Raw genomic sequence first — 19,686 nt, 5'->3', positions numbered from 1 at the left:
AATGTATTATGATCTTCAGTCGGCGAGTGAAATGTTTATGCAGACTTATCAGGATCGTGAGATTTGATATCATACTTTTACGATTGGAAATTCCCCCTTTAAGATGTTGTTGATGATTGAATTCGTATCAGCTGATTTGTTATACTTTTGTTCTCCGAATGAAAGTTCGGAGGTTGAAGCATATTTTTTAATCATCTGCGGTTTATTAGTGAAGGTACGACGGCACTTTCACCAGCCTCTTAATTGCCGCACATTCCAGCACATTTTGTGGATCTTTTACGAGGTGTCGACTGCTATGTTGGCCCTTTGAATTTTGACCAATCGATTGCTTTGACGGTCAATAGCGCTTGTCTTTTGTTATTCCGTTGTATAATGTAATGTAGAAGCCGATCCTTTGAAACGTAATTAAGGTGATTGTCAGGGTCTGCAAGACCTCGAGCCTAATTGTTAGCTTCTCACATTCAGCACGGGCAATCAAAGTAAAAGTCGTCGTCGCTAACGATAAGTGGCGAAGTTGTAGACACCGACGGAATGTTACATCGTTCGCTGGAAACCTTGGTTCATTTTGTGGTTTAAGTAGGTGGAATAAAATTTACCCGTGACTCAAATGAGGACGATGCAAAAAATCGAGGAAAGTATCTTCAGGAAATTACGATGTACGAATTAAAAATTATGTAATATAAAAGAAAGAGTAAAAAATCTGTTTCAACATACAAAAGAGTGTCAAAATCTTGAATAAATTTGAAAGACTGAAAACAAAGTTCGGAAGTTCGTTGGGAATGATAGAAAAATTAACCCTGAATCATGGTTCTAGTAATTCGTCGAAATTAAAGAACAATCGAACAACCGTGAAAAAATCATGGGTAATCATTTCACTGGGTTCAAATTGCCTTTCGGAGTTTCGGCGATAAGTTTTGATGATCGTTGACCGTTGATTTAAGCTACTTCCGATCATTCGCGGTTTCCCGATGCCATAGGCGATACATCGGATATGTATTGCATGTTGTCTGCAGTGTGTGTGTATGCGGATGTTCACGGACGAAAAGCGTACGGACAATCGCAACCGGCCATTACTCTTCATCCAAACGGCAATTACTAATTACAAAACGCGAGGCATGCCCTTCTAGAGACAGACATTCATCATCTAGGCTTTTGTATCTTTCACACTTATAACGAAGTTGAACTCCCACGCGATCGAAATATTATATCCATCTATCCCTTCCCCGGTTTACCTGACGAATTAATCAAACCGATGTGAAATTTTTCAATAAACGTTGTTAATTACCGTTCCATTTGTACGCATCCGTTGCACATTTATTTCACATCTCAGTCGCGCGTGTGAAATTACCGTTACCGAATTTGTAGAAGTTATACGCATATGCGAAACTTGAATATCAGATTTTGATGTCGAGATCGATTATGCCGAATTCTCAACCCCGCGCATGTACAGTTTCAAAAGATATTTATCGATGCAGAGAGAAGAAAAAATTGAATAGAAAATTATTATTCAGGATGCATTCTGACTTTCCTACATAAAAAGGTTTCTTTTACTTATTTTTATACTATTATTAGTATGTACAGTATAGACTTTGTTTTTTATTCGTTTGTTATTTTTTTTTTTATTCTTTTTATTTTACAAATTAATGAGAATTACGTGACGTGCCGTACAAGTATGTCGATCTGGTTGCATGCGCTTAAGGTGTTCGACCACCTTCTCGTTCCTTCTACTCGAACGGTATGATCGAGACCTAATTACCTTAAGAGCGTAATCGGTATTTTTCCTTTTTTTTCCCTCGCCTATTTCCCCGCTCAAGAGGGAATTACAAATTTTGTAATTATAGAAAATTCTAAATTCTTGTAAGATCAGCCACGCGAATCGTTTTAAAAGTCGAACTACCAATTATATTCGATAAGTTCGATCTGCAGATAACGGTTTTGCCCGGTTTTATATTTAATCTTAAATTGTGAAGAACATCAAGGAACAAAAAATACCGGCAAATCCAATGGGTCGGAAAATTCCCTTTCTCAAGAACGCGAAAAAAACTCCAAGCGCAACAAATTATACTATAGGAAATGCTTCGCGAGTTTAAAAGATTGCTGTTAAAAAAATCTTCACCACATTCGGGCATAGACACAATTAAGGGTAACGAACCAACTTCCGTATCTCGATTGCAAACGCCTGTCCATAAAAATCGTGATAAGAAATCAGGGAAAGCGGATATATTTCTGAGTTCTTGGTAACGAGGCGCCGCGAAGTCTCACCGCGTGGGTTGAGAAGCTATAGATTTACCTGTCTGCGAGATGCGCGTATACAGTGAAACTTCAGTTATACGTTTTTCGAGGGGTACGGCAATACTGACGTTCAAGTAAGAACAACCTTAAAGTGAACTACCCAAATATTCCGAACCTTCAAGAGCGGAAAACGAAAAATTTATAATTTTCATCGGTCTTACAGGTATCATCTTAGTGACGGTAGGTAAAGAATCTTCCTGTAAATCAGGCACTGACCTGAACTTGCTTCAACATATTTGGGACAGGAATAGGCACGTGTGTATCCAGCGGCAGACAAGCACACGAAACATCGAAACGCGCGCGCCATCTAGCGGCAGGCAAGTCGAACATCAATTCGATACTTTCGAATCAAAATTCAGCTGTAATAATGCATAAATCGACAGATAACAACGCTAGGGAACGGAATACGTAGCGTATAAGTACGAAAAACGTACAAGTGAAATATTTTTACATAGTTTATAGGCAGAAGTTACTCGGACGAAAAAAATTTGACGTGCGTCATCTGGGGGAAAAAAATTAAACTAATGCATTCGGGCTAACAGCTGACCGCTGCAACGCGTTGACCGAATTTTTTCGCGTGTGGATAGTAGAACAGATATATAATTGATTATGTTGAATTAAACTAAGTGACAGGCAAACATCCAAACTGTATTTCTCTCTTGGCAGAGAGTGTAAAGAATACCCAGCGGGATTTAATTTCATATATCTCAGCTTCTAGCAAAGCTAGTTCAAAATATTCCGCATTGCGGGAAAAAATTGAGCATTAAGTATTAGGAATTTTTAAATGAAATTGTAAAACCAGTCCTCTGACTGGTCTGGTAGTTCTAGTGTTAAAATTTAAAAACTTGGGTTATCTGGTGATAAAATGGCGCCGACAATCATACTCTGACGTCATAAGGACAATTTCCAATAACTATAACAATAAGGTTTTACTGTTTACAGCGCCCTGCATACCTCGACCTGTGTATAATTCGGGTAAGAAAAATATTATCGGTACAATACTTAGAAACAAGGTGCGCAAATAAATATGGATATCTTATTTACTTGATCTGCCTGTAATTATTTATATTGTAAATTATACATACAACGGTTCCACTCAGGTGTTTCTACATAATTTTCATGCGTTACCTCGCGTATTAATATTCAATACATGGATTATATACCATACCAGGTTATTCTCTCGCAAAACTAACGCAATATCCCGACTCCGATGGATCGTTAACATCTGTCAAAACAACCGGCGTAACCTGCAGCGCACTTGTACATCGGCCATATTTGTACAACAAATACTTCGGGTTTCTGTATTTATTTTTCGCACAAACCGCATGCATCGACTCTCCGCGCGATGAAACGCATCGTTTTCTTCACAATTCCTGTTCGAATATTCAGTGTATAATAGCTTCATTCCTGCCAGTATTGTTCAAACGAAAATGAACATTTTTGTCATCTCCAATAAAATTATGACCCAACTGAAAATTCTATTTCTTTAAACGAAATTTCAGTTCACAGTCAATTCATTTTCAACTATAATAATTAATTGATATATTCTACATGTGTTTATAACTCGCTATTTGTATCGAATAATTAGTTATTCGATATTGCGGCGCGATGATGATGAAAAAAGAAAGAAGCAACAAAAAAAATCAACTTTAAGATTTTCTGAGAGAATAAATCTTGGATCGAGTTTCAATCGTAATTTCTTTCGTTTCAATTTTTGCAGTACTCTTGTTGTACCCGGTATATTTATTAAACTTACAACCTTGATGAGCGTTTTTTCTATTAACTGTTCATTACCGATTCGTTCCAGATACGTCGCGATAGATTTATTACATATTAGACGGTTTTCTAACGAAAGCTGACGGCGATAAAAACTGTACGTGATTACACAGACGGTATAATTATCGTGCAACATACTTGCTGAACGCTTATGTTTTTTATATACCTAGACTCACGGACTGGAAAAACTGCTTTTCTTGTCGTGCTTGGATTTAAAACTAATTTTCCAAAATAAATGCGCTCATTTACTCATCGTTAATTTAGCTTCTATCAACGTCTTGCAATAATGAAGATAACGATTCATGAAGTTTAAGCATTCGTTCGTGTTTGTATAAAAAAAGCGTGAATACCGTTCAAAGAATTGAAAGATATTGAAGAATAAAATAAAAAACACACGGATATATATATAAGCGAAAGATAAATACCAAAGATTCGATTGAATTTCGATGCTCGATTGCAGAAATACAAATGAATAACACGTGACAAATACGAAACTTGTTAATAATTATTAAAAATTATCAATCTTGTCTCTTTACTTTTTCGTCAATCAGTGAAATTCCATAAAACTTGTACTCATTGTTGATTAACTGTCACTTAGAGCTTCAAACAGTTAAATTGTGACAAAAATGATTTGTGTTACTCAAAGATGTTAAAAATGGCAGATTTTTCATTCTCAGAATTCGTTTGTTAAAAATTACTCAACTCGACGAGTTGAAGGATTTTAAAGATTTTTCGGTAATGCTAGCAGAGATTAATACGTTCTTTGGGAAGTCTCGTTTCCTGGATCCACCGCAATCATCTTCTTCACCGGAGGCTCGCAGTCGAGGTTTTCACTTAGTTTTACGACGCAGCCTAATTCTTAGTCTAGCCTAGCAGTTTAGCTTAATATCCCATCTTGTTATCCCGGTCGCCGATGTGTAACGTAAAAATGCTAAAAAGCAACGCCTCGTTGCAATTTGCGAAGCTATTTCACGTACCATTCATGAAACATTTTATTTTCCGGTATCTGCTGCTGTCTTCGTAAATCTGACAATTTTTTTATAAAAATTACAAGTGTTTAATCAAAAATTCTTCTTCACTCGTATTATATATAGCCCTAAATTATACATATATTATTAAATCACAAGATACAAAATTATGCGAGTAAATTTTCGAACCAATGCGTAATGATGAACGGTGAAAATTGGAGAAAAACCGATTTCCTTGCTCAGGAAATGAACTCCGATGAACCCTGAAGTGAATTTTCTACGTGACACAAATTCCACCGGTTGAATTGTGTTACGTAGTATTGCTGCAACACGTTGAATTCGGTGTCAGCAATACTGCAGCGAATTTTAATAATCACTCGTCGCAGCGAATATCGATAGCTCAATTTTACGATCGATGATTACAGTCGCGTAGAGTGTAAAGAAAAAAAAAAAACGTCTTTCGGCTGTGAATCATTCCGCGGTTAAACGAAATACAATAAGAGAGAAGCATTTAACGAATACGTAGATTTGTAAATTGGGAATTGAAACAAACCGGCTGAGTGACTTTAGACTTTTCATTACACGTGTCGGTCATTCGAATGACATTAAAGTTTCCTAACAAAAGATGTCGATGAAATTCGACGCCTCGCGCCTCATCAGCAGTCATGATATCGTATTGCAAAACAGAAAGGCCACGTACCTTTAATATACGGAGCTTGTCGAATCGAGGTTGCGATTTTTTTAAACGTTCGCACATAGCTGAAATTAGGGAAGACTGCAAAGATTCGCCCACTGTGGTGAAAATTGCTGTGTACTGATTCGTTTGAATTCTGGGAATCATTGCGTGGTGTAAAAATGACGAGCGAGGAATTAATTCTCTGCTTTACAGTCCTAATTCTCGTCGTCTCGTTTCTCGCAACAGTCATCTTCGCGATACTCTGCATTCTTCGATTTAATAAGGGTCAAACGACGCGACAATTTTCATGCAAATTCCGTGTCGCTATGGAGAGAAATTGAAAAGTGGCAAGAGAAAAATACACACGCATACAGGGAGGAAAAAAGGAGGCCATCGGAGTAGCAACAGCGAAGCTTCTTACAATACGCGTAACATAATGACCGAGATGAGAAGTTACGCGGCTTTCCTTTGTCTCGTTAAACCGACAGCGATGGAATTGTCTCGTATGAATTATTCGCGCACTACGAACATACATCTCCGGACGAAATATATCAGGCTCATTTTACTCCCGATACAAATACACGGTGTTAGGCCTTGTTGGGCTCGTTTTATCGCTGTTTGTATTTATGGCGTTAAAGTTGTCACACTTTACGCACTCGCCAGACTTGCGGATAGACGGTTGGAGTCTGACCCGAAAGCAAGGGGCAAGTCTGCAAATTAGAGGCTTACATGTTGCAGTTGGCTTTCGAAGTGGGAGCAGCTTGAAAAGCAACAAGACAATTTTTGCAACCATGCGCCACCGATACACTCAGAAAAAAATTTGGTCGTAACCATTGAAATTTCCTATCAATCATTATTTTCACACAACCAAAAGGTTTGGTTGATTTCATGGTGCAATGAGAGAAATTTTTAGTTACGGTTACCGCTCAGTCCTTGACTGCTTTCATTTTTTTACCACAGTCGAAAAATTTAGTCCTAGATACAAAATGAAAATTAGTTTTCTAGCTGTTATCAAAAAGTCTAGTATCCGTTACTATTCTTTCTCGTTATGATCACTGTTACTGTATTTTCTTGTAACTGTTGCGAAAATTTAATGCCAATTCGACAAAAATAATCTTTATCCAACGGGTAGATTCAGTGAAGTGTACGAAGTAATTTAATTGAATCTATCAAAGGGTATTTATTATTTTGATAATAGCCCGAAAAAATTAGTATTTCGTCAAATTTACTAGGTGAAAATTGAAATTTCGTATTTATAAATATAATCTTTGATTCGGTTAAATTTCTTTGTAATTTTGAAAGAACAATTTCATTAATTTACGTACTTACAACAAAATATGGTCTTCCCACCAGAAAATTTTCTACAAAATGTGTCTACCGATTGATTTTTTTTTTTTTCTTTTGAAGTAAAAAGCTTTCTCCAACCGCAAGATGTGGAATTAATGGGTGCATAATATCCTCGAGATTTACTCTTGAAGCCGATGGTGATCGGGGTCGTGAGACTCGAGACTACTGCAGGTGAGAAACTGGAATTGAGATACAGATTTTATTTTTCTAACGAATAACGTGGCGTGATTATCGAAGCGTTGATTTCCTCCAGTCAACGCCCACATCCAAAGTTACGTTCTCTGAAGTAATACTCTTGGAAACTTGATTCACGCGTTGCGTTTACAATTGTGGACGACAAAGAAGTCCATGCTCGATACGAATTATTATAACAACGTCCAACACTTGGCGCTACAAATTTGATACGATGGAGAAAGAATCCCGGAACAAGAGGATGACACCTTGGTATTCAACGAATACAGCAACTGCAGTTGGCACGCATATGCAGAAGAGACGCGTTAGTCATCCGAATCAGAATTCTCGCGGAAGGCGTCTGCGGTGTATCCCTGATTCGATTTACTTGGTGAAAGGGGGAAAATCTGGGTGCGGGCTGTCTCAATGAGAAACATTTCATTTGTTACGGTAACTAGAAGAATAAGGTAAAACAGATATCGTTAAAAAAACCATTTGAATAGTGTTGGAATTACGAAAAACGAGGTACGCGTAACCATTTTGCGCTATCGTCGATCCTATTTTGGTTGTTGCAACGCAAAATCAGTTTGTGAGGTTTACTCGACTTTTTTAGTTAAACAAGGCTTTAACGTCAATTTATCGTTGCACGAGCGTTAAATTTTCGCAACAGTTGCAAGAAAATATAATAACAGGTACTAGACTTTCCGGTAACAGCTGCAAAACTAATTTTCATTTCGTACCTAGAACTATATTTTTTGATTGCGGTAAAAGATGAAAATTGTTCAGGACTGAGCGGTTACCGGAAATAAAAGTTTCTCTCGGTGCTGGCTAGGAAGAATTTCGAATATTCCGTAACTTGGCAAACCTTGCGGTAATTTCTTTCAGGACGCAGGATTACGGCGTTGACGCAGTTCGAACAACGTGACTCGATCAGGATTGAATTCGGATTGCTTAAACTTGCTAATCGTTATGCCGTCATCGGTGTATTTCGGAATCTCAATGCAACAATTTTCATTCTCGTCGAGATGACAAATTCAAAGATTATAATTATTCGTCATTCTTACTTCGGTATATACGCCCACGGCTCGCCCAGACGAACGAGATAATCTACATCTCGTACGGAGAAGTGTCAAGTGTATGTATATTGCGTATTATACCTACGAAAATTACGGGAGTGTTCCACGTGTTGAAAACTGTCTCTCCGAACAGTTTCCGATTACACAGGCCTGCGAAATATAACTTTGAATTTCCCTCTTAAGCAATAATGTTGCATTAAAATACAACGCTAGTTTTTTTTTTTTTTTTTCTACGGCACATCCAAATTTATTTTTATGCAAGTTACGCATATTTCCAGATTTTTTAAACAATTTTTATAAAAAACGAGTATAATTAACATAATACTGAGTTTTTAGGTATAAAATGATCGGCATTAAAAGATCTATATCTTTTTCTACTTTTCTCAAAATACATGTGCAATCTTTTTCTCTTGTATTTACTTAGTTATAAACATGTTTTAAATCACCGTAAACAACAACCAGTGAGGGCAGATGAATATTCAAGTACCAACACTACCATTAATACATATAATTAACACAGAAATTGGAAATTAACTCTAGCAGTACTTTTACGTGATAGAATTTTATAAACATTTTTTTCACAGTTTTACACAGTAGTAATATAGTTTACTCAGTTTCGTGGGGGGAATACCATCAGAGTTACAACTGTCGAAGCTTTCTTCAAAGTCTTTATTATTCCTCGAGAAGCTGCCGCCACTCGCGAACTCCTCGTTCGTGCTTTTCGTTAGTCATTGTTTTACTTCATGGTGGAATTCCGACAAAGTCACGACGCGATACTTGGCGAAAAAATCAACAATCACGGTCTAAATTTATACGTGTATGTACGTACATGCGACGAAATACTGGATGCCTTTAAAACACGTTCTTTTACACGTCATTCGTTTTCAAAGAAATCTATAATATTTACGGAGAACACACTCAATCCGATCGAAACAATTCATCGTCTCTTATTCGGCTTGGCTTCTTCGGTCTGACAATCAGAAAACGACAATCGAATCACGCGTGAACCATGTGGTTACACTTGGGGACAATGAATCTGAGATGGATAAGTTTTTACACTAGAAGTTATGTTGGCAACACAGAGAAACCTACAGCGCCACAGTCGGCCGAGCGCGAAACTAACTCAATCTCAATAAACATGGTATAACCCACGACCGTCGGATCTAACCTAAGAATTGACGTGTCAATCCAACAAATCATTATCCTCGCGATATTCTGAGGTTAGATTCGACGGTCATGGGTTGTGTTACTGTTTATTGAGATTGAGTTTGTTTCGTGCTCGGCCGACTGTGGCGCTGTAGGTTTCTCTGTGTTGCCAACATAACTGTCTAGTGTAAAAAATCAACCGTCTCAGATTCATTGTCCCAAAGTGTACATTTGACACTTGAAGCTATACCAGCGTGAAGATGTCGAATAGATGATCGACCACCGTTTCAAGTGATTGTCGATCCATCGGGAATGACGGGATTCTGCTTAGGCGTCGATTGACAGTCTCTAGCGGTCATGGCGAAGAAGAGTGGGCCGGTAGCGCTGCAAACGGAAGTAACTAACGATGCCGAATGGGCGTTGATACTCGAGCGAAAGGGGCTGGTTCTGGTCGACGTTTATTCGGACTGGAGCGGTCCGTGCTCAGCGATGGTGAGCAGCCTGAGAAAGATCAAGCTAGAGTCTGGAGGCGACATCTTGAGCTACGCGGTTGCGAGGAATAACGACATAACGGACCTCGAACGGTTCCGGGGGAAGAGCGAACCCGTTTGGATGTTCATTCAGAACGGTACGATGGTCAACATGATGTTCGGTGCCCACTGTCCTAACCTTTCCCGGCTTTTGCTTGACGAGATAAAACGAGTCCAGCAGGAAGAGGCGCCCAGGTTTGCACTCCCGGTTTCCGAACGTGGCCCCGAGGAGCAGAAGCGCTGGGAAATTCTCGAGGAACAGAGGTTAGGCTCGTCTTTCGCCGCTTCCATTCGTTGACACAAATTTTTTCCAACCAGACTGGCCAAGGAAAAGGCAATCGCGGCTAAGGAGGACGCCGAAAAGCAGGCCAAGTACGAGGCCATGCTGAGTCAGATGATGTTCGAACTCTGTGAGGAAACCGCCCTGCTCCTGTTTCCATGGGTCTTCGTAGACGAGGAGGGCAATCCCAGGGACAAAAAGAACGCACCACCCTACGTGGAACTCGTTACCGATTTATTCGAGCAGTGCTTCGACGTCGTCGAGGAAGTACAAATCCAACTGACCGAGGACATCATCAAGGATATGTTCACCGAGAGCAATTTCGAAATCACCGAGGACATCATCTTCGGTATAAACATGCAGTATGTAGAGAATTCAACGGAGCTTTTGTGAAAAATTTTCTTTTCAACGCCAGGCTTAACCGAGGGTAAGTGCATGATCATGAGGCTGAAGGGCAGACCACCGCACCCTGATTGGCCGGTTAAATATCCCGTTGAGTGTCCCGACGAATCGACCGATTGTCCAGTCCGAGTAATAAACGACGTGGAGAATTACTTGTCGAAGATAATCTACGACGAACCTCCACCTCTGATCCACGGTGCTGGAGCTCTGCTTCCACCGACCAGAACCTCCTACGAAATCAAGGACTTTGCCAGCCGGCACGTTCATGTTCATGAACCGGACCCCGAGGTGGAGGACGACGTGAAACGGACTTACCCAGCAGTCTGGGTTCCTCCTCAAGTAAACTTTCCGGTTGTTTGTCCAAGGATTGACGGTGGAGGTTCGTTTAATGTGCAGTTTTTCAGGCCAGAAGCAAGGTCCACGTCTTCAAGACCATATTTCCGCAGTACATGGAGAGCTATCATCCGTACGAAGAGACGCCACCACCGCTACCGAAGTGCTTCTTCAAATACAAATCCCAGAGGATCAAGGAACTCGCGGAGGCTCTTTCGAATCACGCTGAGGCCGTCGAACGCTTCGGTGTATTTGAAATGGACAATCCACCGATGGCGAAGCGGATTGCCTCGTCGCTTGAAAGCTTCGAGAAAAAGGTTCACCTTGTTCAGATTTACATAATTTCGTACTACAGACGTACATTCATGTTCCAAAGGTGAAGTACCCGACCGGCTACGAGGTTTTCATCGTTGTCGTGAACCACGTTAACGAGGAAACTTTCCTTGGGTTTGCGGGCATCGAGCCGTACTTTGAGAGCCAAAGCGAAGAGGAAACTTCGGAATTGATTGATCTCTACTTTCCGGAAAGCGCCGTCGACGAACTGCCCATTGGACTCGGTGACTCTTTGCTGGATGTTGACGAAGAAGAGGAATACGAAGACGAGGAAGAGGAGGAGGAGGAGGACAACGACGATGACGTTGACGACAGGGATTTGTTCGATTCGATCATGTAAAAGAACCTGCAGATTCCACGATTCCCTTATACAGGGTACCTGATGCAGTCCAATCTTGTATTAAGCAGCTAGTGGAATATTTTCGCGATGCAAGTTTCAGAGTCTTGAGGGTTTCGTGGTCATCATTGATTATCACGTACGCTGAAAACCACCATAATTACACTCAGTGATAAATCGTTACCTGTCCCAATCAAAATCTGACCCTTGATCCGCAGACATGACGATTTGAAATCGTAAACGGCAAATATAAACTCGTCCTTGTTGCATTGACCTCTGGTTGACAAAAAGAGTCTGTTGATTCAACAATTGTCGTCGTGATGTCATTATCTTTTTGCCACGAATAGAGACCTCTCAATTACTAATCGAGCAAAAACTAAAGAATAATTAAAGAACACGCGTAAGCACACGGTGTTATTATAATCATCGTAAAACTGCTTCCAACCTTGCGCTACATCAATTAGGAAACTGTCGCTTCGACGAGGTAGAGAAACAGTTGGGAGTTGTTGGTATGCTGGAAACCATAGTTCGTAAGCTTGGTGAAAAATACAATGCCCGCAATATAATGCAACATGGTGCAATATTAGAAAGCGGTCGAGAGATTGAATCAAACGGAAACCATGAAGGATAATGAAAATTGTCGCGTGCATACAACGCACATTTATCGATGCGATTCTTCGTACGCTATTTTTACGATCTAGTTATGACGAATGCTGAACGGCTACAACTTGGCGTGTAATTGGCTCCAAGTTGACTCAGATTGTGCTTTTTATTCACCTTCGAGGAACACAGAGATTTCTTATATTTTTCGACTTGTAACCGTGCGTGATGGAATGACTGTTTATGCACCGTTCACCTTGTTTGGCGGTTGATGCTTCTCGGTGAGGGTCATACGTAGAATCCGTAAAACCCGACCATGCAATGCCACGCAATCAACTACAGCAAGCCATCTCATCCCCCTTCTAATTGTTAACCGTATCCACAAGTGCGTTACAACATACAAGCCTCTTAATGGTACTTATCGGCCATGATTCAGGCCGCATTTGCATAGTGATTAATGAATCCATGTAAAAACTACGATGATTCTGCTCACGCCTACGACAAAAATTCTTCTGCTCATTGGCCGCGGTTCCTCGTCATCGACCAACCGACACATCGTGCTTACGTTATATATCCCACACGTCGAGGTAACGAAGACTGCGTGGCATGCTTCGCGAATAATATACAACTCCGAATTGTACAAGGTTGCGATCTTCGTTACGTTACACGTTCGCTGATCATCGGCTGCTACTTCAACTCCGCGTTCAGATTTTACGATGCACACATGCGGTGTTTATTCCGCATACTCCGGCGTAGGTGAAGAATATTATACGGTAAAAAAGAACCGGGTTAGATGAAAAAACAGCGACCCTACGTCTACGATGAAAAATCTGGTCTGTCTGAGAAATGCAGCTGTTGCGATGTTGGGACGGTTCTACCGCTGGATCGAAGACCTCTCGGATCGCGCATCTTATACGTTGTTTAGTCTCACGTCTAATATTCGTATCGCGGATTGCGGTCGATGATCAGTTTCAAGTCTACCGAGCCTCGTTTCGTTCATTATTCTATAACAGCATACGCGGCAACGAATTCTTGACTGCAGCTGGTGCCGTAAGTGACCGAGTTCAATGAAACGCTCATCGATTATATATAAATTGAATCACGCCGTTTAATCGCGGCAAATGATTACAACGTATCCAAACTACCGATCGGATCTTGGGCTTATCGCTTGGCTGAAAGATTTGAAGACCTTTCAGCGCTGAGAAATTACTTATAATTAACCAATTAGACAAACCATCTGCGCCGAGTGTTTATTTGCTCTTCTAAGGTCAATGCCCGACGGCCAAAGTGCGCTCAGGTCAATCGGTGTCAAAAGATATCGATGCACTGGCTGTTTGACTTGTAGGTAATCATGCGGTCTTCTCTTATTTATTTCAGTTGCGGTTTCGATCAATCCTCGCGTTCGAGTGGACCCAAGTGACGGTTTTTTTTTTTTTAATTTATTTGTTTACAGCACGCTGGATTTAGCATAATTTATTCATGAGTCAAGCTGCTTGTGCCGATGACTCGATTATCTTCAACGTCAACTCAAACAAAACGCGAAATTTGAAAACGAGATTGCCAGGATTCATCGAAACGCTCGCAGTGAAACTCGATCTCTTATGTCCAAGTATTCGCCATCCTCGAATATTTTTTCTTTTTGTTTTTTTTTTTTTGACCGATGACTGACGCGGACTTCATTGTATGCTAAACACTCGAATTTGCCTCCCAAGAACGGGTTCTAATTCATCATGCTTCAATGAAACGAAAATCATGGCAGAAATATGACTCGACGCGGTGATTTTTTCAAATTTGAAAAATTATGTCATGGACTTGGAAACTGTTTTATCAATGTGCGAATTATTTCTAAAGCTTTGTTCAATGTGCCAGATAAGTGCAAGCTCAAGTTTTGAAAAGCTTTGAATTAAGACTTACGATTCAAGCTGAGTATATCATAAGTTTATAAAAGACAAAAATCACACCGTAATGTACGATAATAAATACGTATGTCGATCGAAGAAACTTACTTCCGGTAAATGGGAACGCGTGAAACAAATTTTTACGCAATGTTACGATTCATTATCACGATTATTGAAGTTGGTATCGAACAATATTGAACAACGGCATTTTTTCTACGTAGACGCGTGTCTCCGCTTCTGGTTACTCAAAAGTGACTCACTTGTGGCTCTTCGATTTATGTAGACAATATATACAATTTGTATAAACATCATACTTCAACGTTCCGTTGTGATTAATTTCTTGACACGCGTCTCTTTGCCTTCCCTTTTCCCTTATATCGTAAGGGTGACGTACTTGAGAAGTTTTGATCTTTCTTTTCATTGCAACAAAAAAAAAAAAAGGAAAGGAAACAATGAAATTGTTTTTTTTTAAACTTATTTCGATGAGCTGAGATCACACTCGATTAACTTTGATGCGATTCTGTAAATTTGAGGTAAAAACTTCGTACCTAAATCTGTAAAATTCACGGGCAATTATTCAAATTTCCTACACGTTTTGAAATTATATGATCTTATCGGTTAAATTTCCACAAATTTTCGTTTCTCTTTTTTAACTTATTACTATCTTTGTACAGCCTTAGTCAATCAGTTATCAGCCGAGGGATGTTTGAGCTATCTGAAAAACGAACGTAAATAAAGCAGTGTCAAGTTTGATAAGATAATATATACCATGGAATATATACATACATACACCTCAATGAGGAATTTTCTCCGAAAGACCACGATTTGTCAAAGTAATGTATCAGATCATTCAATACTTTCTGAGAAACGCTAGATCTTACGATAAACAATAAACGATATTTTCCGAAAACCAGTTATATTATTCTTCAGATCGAAATTAATCGTCGTTATAGATCGATAAATGACTTGATCTTCAGATAAAAGGGTGGTGACTAGTCTGTAGGAATTATGTAATTCCTAGTGATTTTTTCCCCTTTTCTTCCTCACACTCTTCGTCATCTGTATTTCGAAATCATTTTTTGATGGGCATGGAAATAAATGATTAAATTGAATTTAAAAAATGCCAAATATCGTATTTAATGAACGATGAAATTTACGTTGTGTGAGAGGCGTGTGTGAATTTCGTAACAAGTACACAATATTATTTTGCAGCCATCAAATTGACAGCCTAAGATATGTTTAATGTCCAACGAATTTATCCCGGTTTCCTTTTTTCTTTTTTCTTTTTTTCTTCACTTCTCCCAAGTTTCGAACGGATCTTTCCTTGCCAAACGGATTTAAATCAACGCGCAGTAATTGTGAAACCACGGCTTGATTTACGTCGCAACTATATCTCATACAGCCAAAGGCTCGTACGTATTCCTGTTAGACGAATTCGTTACGAGGAAAAAAAAAAGAATAAAAAAAAAAAAATAACATTCATCTAATCAAAATTTAATAGTTTTTAAGGCTATAACAGTCATGGCTTACAACTTATTATCGTTTTCTCAATAAATAATTTAACCACTCCATAATGTATTTGGAAGAGCCGTTTAAATTTAACTAATTCGAAAAACAATATTTAGAATTATTAGATGGATCGCTTGGATCGGTTGGATTAAAAGTGAGGAAAAGAAAAAAAAACTGTTGAAAAATCTTCGGCAAAATTATGGCCAACAGCAGCGAACACGATTAAATACCATTTCTACCGTGAAATAGAAATAAATCCAAACAAATTCACAATTATTATAATTTACTGGGATTCACTTATATTATATATTTAATATTACTGGCATTTACTAATCATTGGTACAAAAGAGTTGGCTGGAGATTTTTTAAAACATTTTTTTTTTCTCTCCTTTCCGTAGTCTTGAATCGGACGGTACGACCGATTTAACCTTAACTCGTTTAGAGACGTTTATAGCCATTTGGTTTCACCGTTTCACTCATCTTCTGTAATATTTTTTCCCCCACCCGTTAACCTCAAGGCGTAGAAAATTAATCGTTGGTAGGTTTCTTTTAGAATACTCGCAGTAGTGAGATTAATCAAGTCCGCGTTCGAGACTTGGAAACACATAGTTTTCGGAATTGAGTTGTTCTAAATCAATTTGAAGTGTTCCAAAAGCACCTAATTCCAAATTATTTGGTGGCGAAACTTGAAGTAAAGGAGTCAAACTTTGAAGAAACAACCAAGTTTCTAATGGTCGGAAAGCCGATCGCTCAAAGTTCCGAAATACAAGATTCCGAAAATTCATGTTACGATGGAGCAAAGTTACGAAAATTAAAATATACTCACCGAGTGTTTGTAGGAAATCAGAATGACTAGGATTCCGAACGTAAAAATATCGAAAATCCAAAACAAAGAAATATGAAAGTGGCAAAGTTTCACCAAGCCAGAAATTTACATAACTGAAAATCTTCGATCGCTCAGAATTTCGAGTTTTCGGATTTTCAAATTTTCGGACTTTCGAGCCATTCGAAACTTTGATGTTTCGTCAAAGTTTGATTTCTCTAGTCTTAAGTTTCAGCAGGAAAAAAAAAATTGGATTTCGACGCTTTTGGAACTTTTCAAATTCGGAATTTCAACCCCGTCCCTAAATGAGGGCCAAAAAAGTTTCCCTAGGATAAGATCGAAAGCTTAACTAAATATACCTGGTGGCAAAGCAAATTCCGGGCGATCTCTAAAATCGGGATGTCTTTCAATAAGTCTTGTTAAACGACGAGAGCAAGCGCGATTTCGATCGCGGACGATGTGCAGGCCTGCATAAATTACGAGGAGAGGTAACAAGAGGCAGGCGGGTGGTTTTTCACGCTCTGCAAAAAGGTCTGAAGTGATCTTTTGGTCTCGCCTTGCCGGCGACTCGAGGCGTCGTGTGTCTCTCCGCTTCGGAAACTCTGAGATGGAAATAGCCATAACCTGTTGCACCCGTACTGCAGAAGCTGCGCCTTCACGGATGATGCTAAAGAGGAAGGTTCAGGCCGATCAAGTTTGCCCAAGAAGCACTGAAAACTGGAAACTGGAAACTCCGAGCTGCCTGCTGAGTCTCGCGAAACTGTCAATCCGGGCTTTAAGCATGCTTCGGATGTACGTTGCAGTGAAAACAATAAGGAAGTCGATTAAGACTCGAATTTGGAGAAGAAAAAAGAAGTCTGTTAGTAAAAAATTTTATTTTCATTTTTAACGAGTTTTATTGTTTGATTTTTTTTTTTTTTTTTTACCAATTGCTTGCGAATCGTTGGAAGTTGAATTTTTATCGACGAATATCAGATGATTTGTGTAGAATTCATCTATCGGTAAAATGAGCTATTGTTAATTAAAGTCGGACAAACTGTACGAACTTTTCATTAACAAACGGTGCTCGATAATGGAACCAATATCGGATTATTAATTGCTGAACTACGTCGACAAAGAGACACCATTTTCAATTTCTTTTATGTAAGATCAAAAGAATAAGTTTCCGACAACACGTGTAAGAATTTAATTCACGGTTAGTTATTGATTGTACGCCTCTGTGTTGTTGTTAATTTTTTAGATTCGACGTTTTTTTGACTTGACCGTACCCTTGACATATCCTTAATTAAACCTTGACTGTAGTCGAAATATTATCTGAAAATATCGTTTCTGTATGTATGTTGATAGAAGGCCTAGAATGTTTTTTTTTTCCATGGTATGATCTACTTTAACAGTTTTTAACTGTAGATCCTTTGATTGATTGCCGCTGCAAAACATCGGACATCCGGGAATTTGGAGATTGAAAAAAAGAAAAAAGAAAAAAAAAACAACATCTTTTACAAAAACTGCTGCAAATCTGTCGCGAGCAATATTTTTCAGATTCTGGAGCTCGTGTTTCCAAGAGTCAGGTGCAAATAATAATTTCCAACATCAATATTATGCAATTTCTATCTGAAATTTTTTGAAAATATGCTACGCCGGATGGAGAAAAAATTCTTTTCATACAGTCTTAAAAAAAATTTCTCTCGGTGCATGTATATTTATTCTTTGCTTTTCCGTAAGAATAAATATTAATCAAATATTAAAGATACACAGAATTCATGTTTTCGAGAGATAGAATCAACGTCTGCACGAGTGAATATGATATTTCGGTTTCAGCTTCTGGGATGATTCAGATGAATCGGTAAATAATAACGGACGAGCTGGTCCGCAGATTTAGGTTTTTACGAAGAATAGGACGGTGAATTAGTTTGAAATAACCGCGAAACTGCCGACGAAGGGCGTTTTCGTCGTCGCGACGCTCTCGCGGAGTTTTGCACCGCCGGCAGGACGAGGCGTCGCGACGCAATCTATTAAACGAGTGATGATGGAGACTTCTTCGGCTCCTATTTGCGGATACGGCGAAAATCCAAAAGAAGAATACACACGTTGAACGGCGCTCTTGTAGATATACCTACGAATTTAAGCCGGCGTCGCTGTCGCCGACGCTCGTTGTGAGTCAGGAGCGTCGCGACGCCCCCGGCCGACCCTTTTGGACTGCGATAAATTTATCTCCGTGTCTCCGGCTCAAAGACCCTGAAACAGCGTGACATCTTATATGTTTACGGAAGCTTAAGGAGCTTGGTTTTACAATAATCGCAACATTTCGCCAATTTTATCGCGAGATAATCGTTACAACGATTCTTTTTCATTTTTTTTTTTTTTTTGTAACTGTTGTGTTTCCAAGCTACAAAGATCTTTTAAAAAAGTAGAAGAATCGAAAATCATTGAATTATGAGTAAAGGCTTATTGATAGGCATAAGTGCCTGATTTCGAATAACTCGAAAATCGTTGAAAATTAAGTAGATTCGCTCGATTTTCGATCGAACTGTTTTCCCCAAATTCAGTGAAACACTTTTTTCTTCGTCATATTGGCGTCATTGAAAGTAATTAAGTATGCAAAGTTGCAAAGTTCCATCGATATTCACTGTGATCAACAAATTTCGATGTTGAATTGACAATTAGAAAAAAATAAATAAAATTCTCAGCGACTTTGTGAATCATAGTTTTTTTGATAAAATAAATTGACGCAGATTGAAATCCAAGGAATTTACTACATTTTTTACAGTCTAAAAACAAATGGAAGTGAAGCATCGATTACTGTAAGCTTTTTGCACTTTTGTAATAGCAAAGAGATTTTCGCAGCTTTGAAACATAACAATGTGATTAAACATCTGATTAACATTTTTTTCTGCTCCGATTGGTTGAGGGGAGTGGTCGATTCAATTAACCCGAATAAGTCACACCTCAGTAGAATGGGCGTAAAGGACACACGGGGTGAAATTGACCCCAGCTTCAAAAAAGTGATATCCTGCTTCGACAATGAGTTCTAAAAATCGAAAAAAAATATCTAGTCATTGGTTAAGATTCGCAGAAAAAGCTCTCACAGTTTTGCTAGCCAAAATTGATCGTTTAAATATTGTAAAACATTGGCAAAGTTGAGGTAAGATGAAAAAATTGATTTTTTGAAGGAAATTGATTATGAGGAAA

General features: G+C 38.9%; 2 protein-coding genes across 6 annotated transcripts in view; both read left to right on the top strand.

The window, feature by feature from the left end:
• The window catches only part of LOC124183800, a 94,085-nt gene extending 81,084 nt beyond the window's left edge, over positions 1-13,001 (top strand). Inside the window, exons 3-10 of the mRNA XM_046572809.1 lie at positions 7,120-7,230; positions 7,313-7,680; positions 8,116-8,365; positions 9,784-10,246; positions 10,301-10,611; positions 10,678-11,003; positions 11,069-11,314; positions 11,374-13,001. Coding sequence (XP_046428765.1) covers positions 9,810-10,246; positions 10,301-10,611; positions 10,678-11,003; positions 11,069-11,314; positions 11,374-11,670 — 1,617 coding nt within the window. The 5' untranslated portion in view covers positions 7,120-7,230; positions 7,313-7,680; positions 8,116-8,365; positions 9,784-9,809 and the 3' untranslated portion in view covers positions 11,671-13,001. The remainder of the gene's footprint in view (positions 1-7,119; positions 7,231-7,312; positions 7,681-8,115; positions 8,366-9,783; positions 10,247-10,300; positions 10,612-10,677; positions 11,004-11,068; positions 11,315-11,373) is intronic.
• Positions 1-19,686, top strand: part of LOC124183794 (NAD(+) hydrolase sarm1) — a 183,075-nt gene that overhangs the window by 86,364 nt on the left and 77,025 nt on the right. The window lies entirely within an intron of this gene.

Source organism: Neodiprion fabricii, chromosome 5, assembly GCF_021155785.1.
Source record: "Neodiprion fabricii isolate iyNeoFabr1 chromosome 5, iyNeoFabr1.1, whole genome shotgun sequence".
Taxonomy (NCBI): domain Eukaryota; kingdom Metazoa; phylum Arthropoda; class Insecta; order Hymenoptera; family Diprionidae; genus Neodiprion; species Neodiprion fabricii.
Note: the sequence above shows the minus strand (reverse complement) of the source record. Positions and strands in the feature narration are given on the sequence as shown.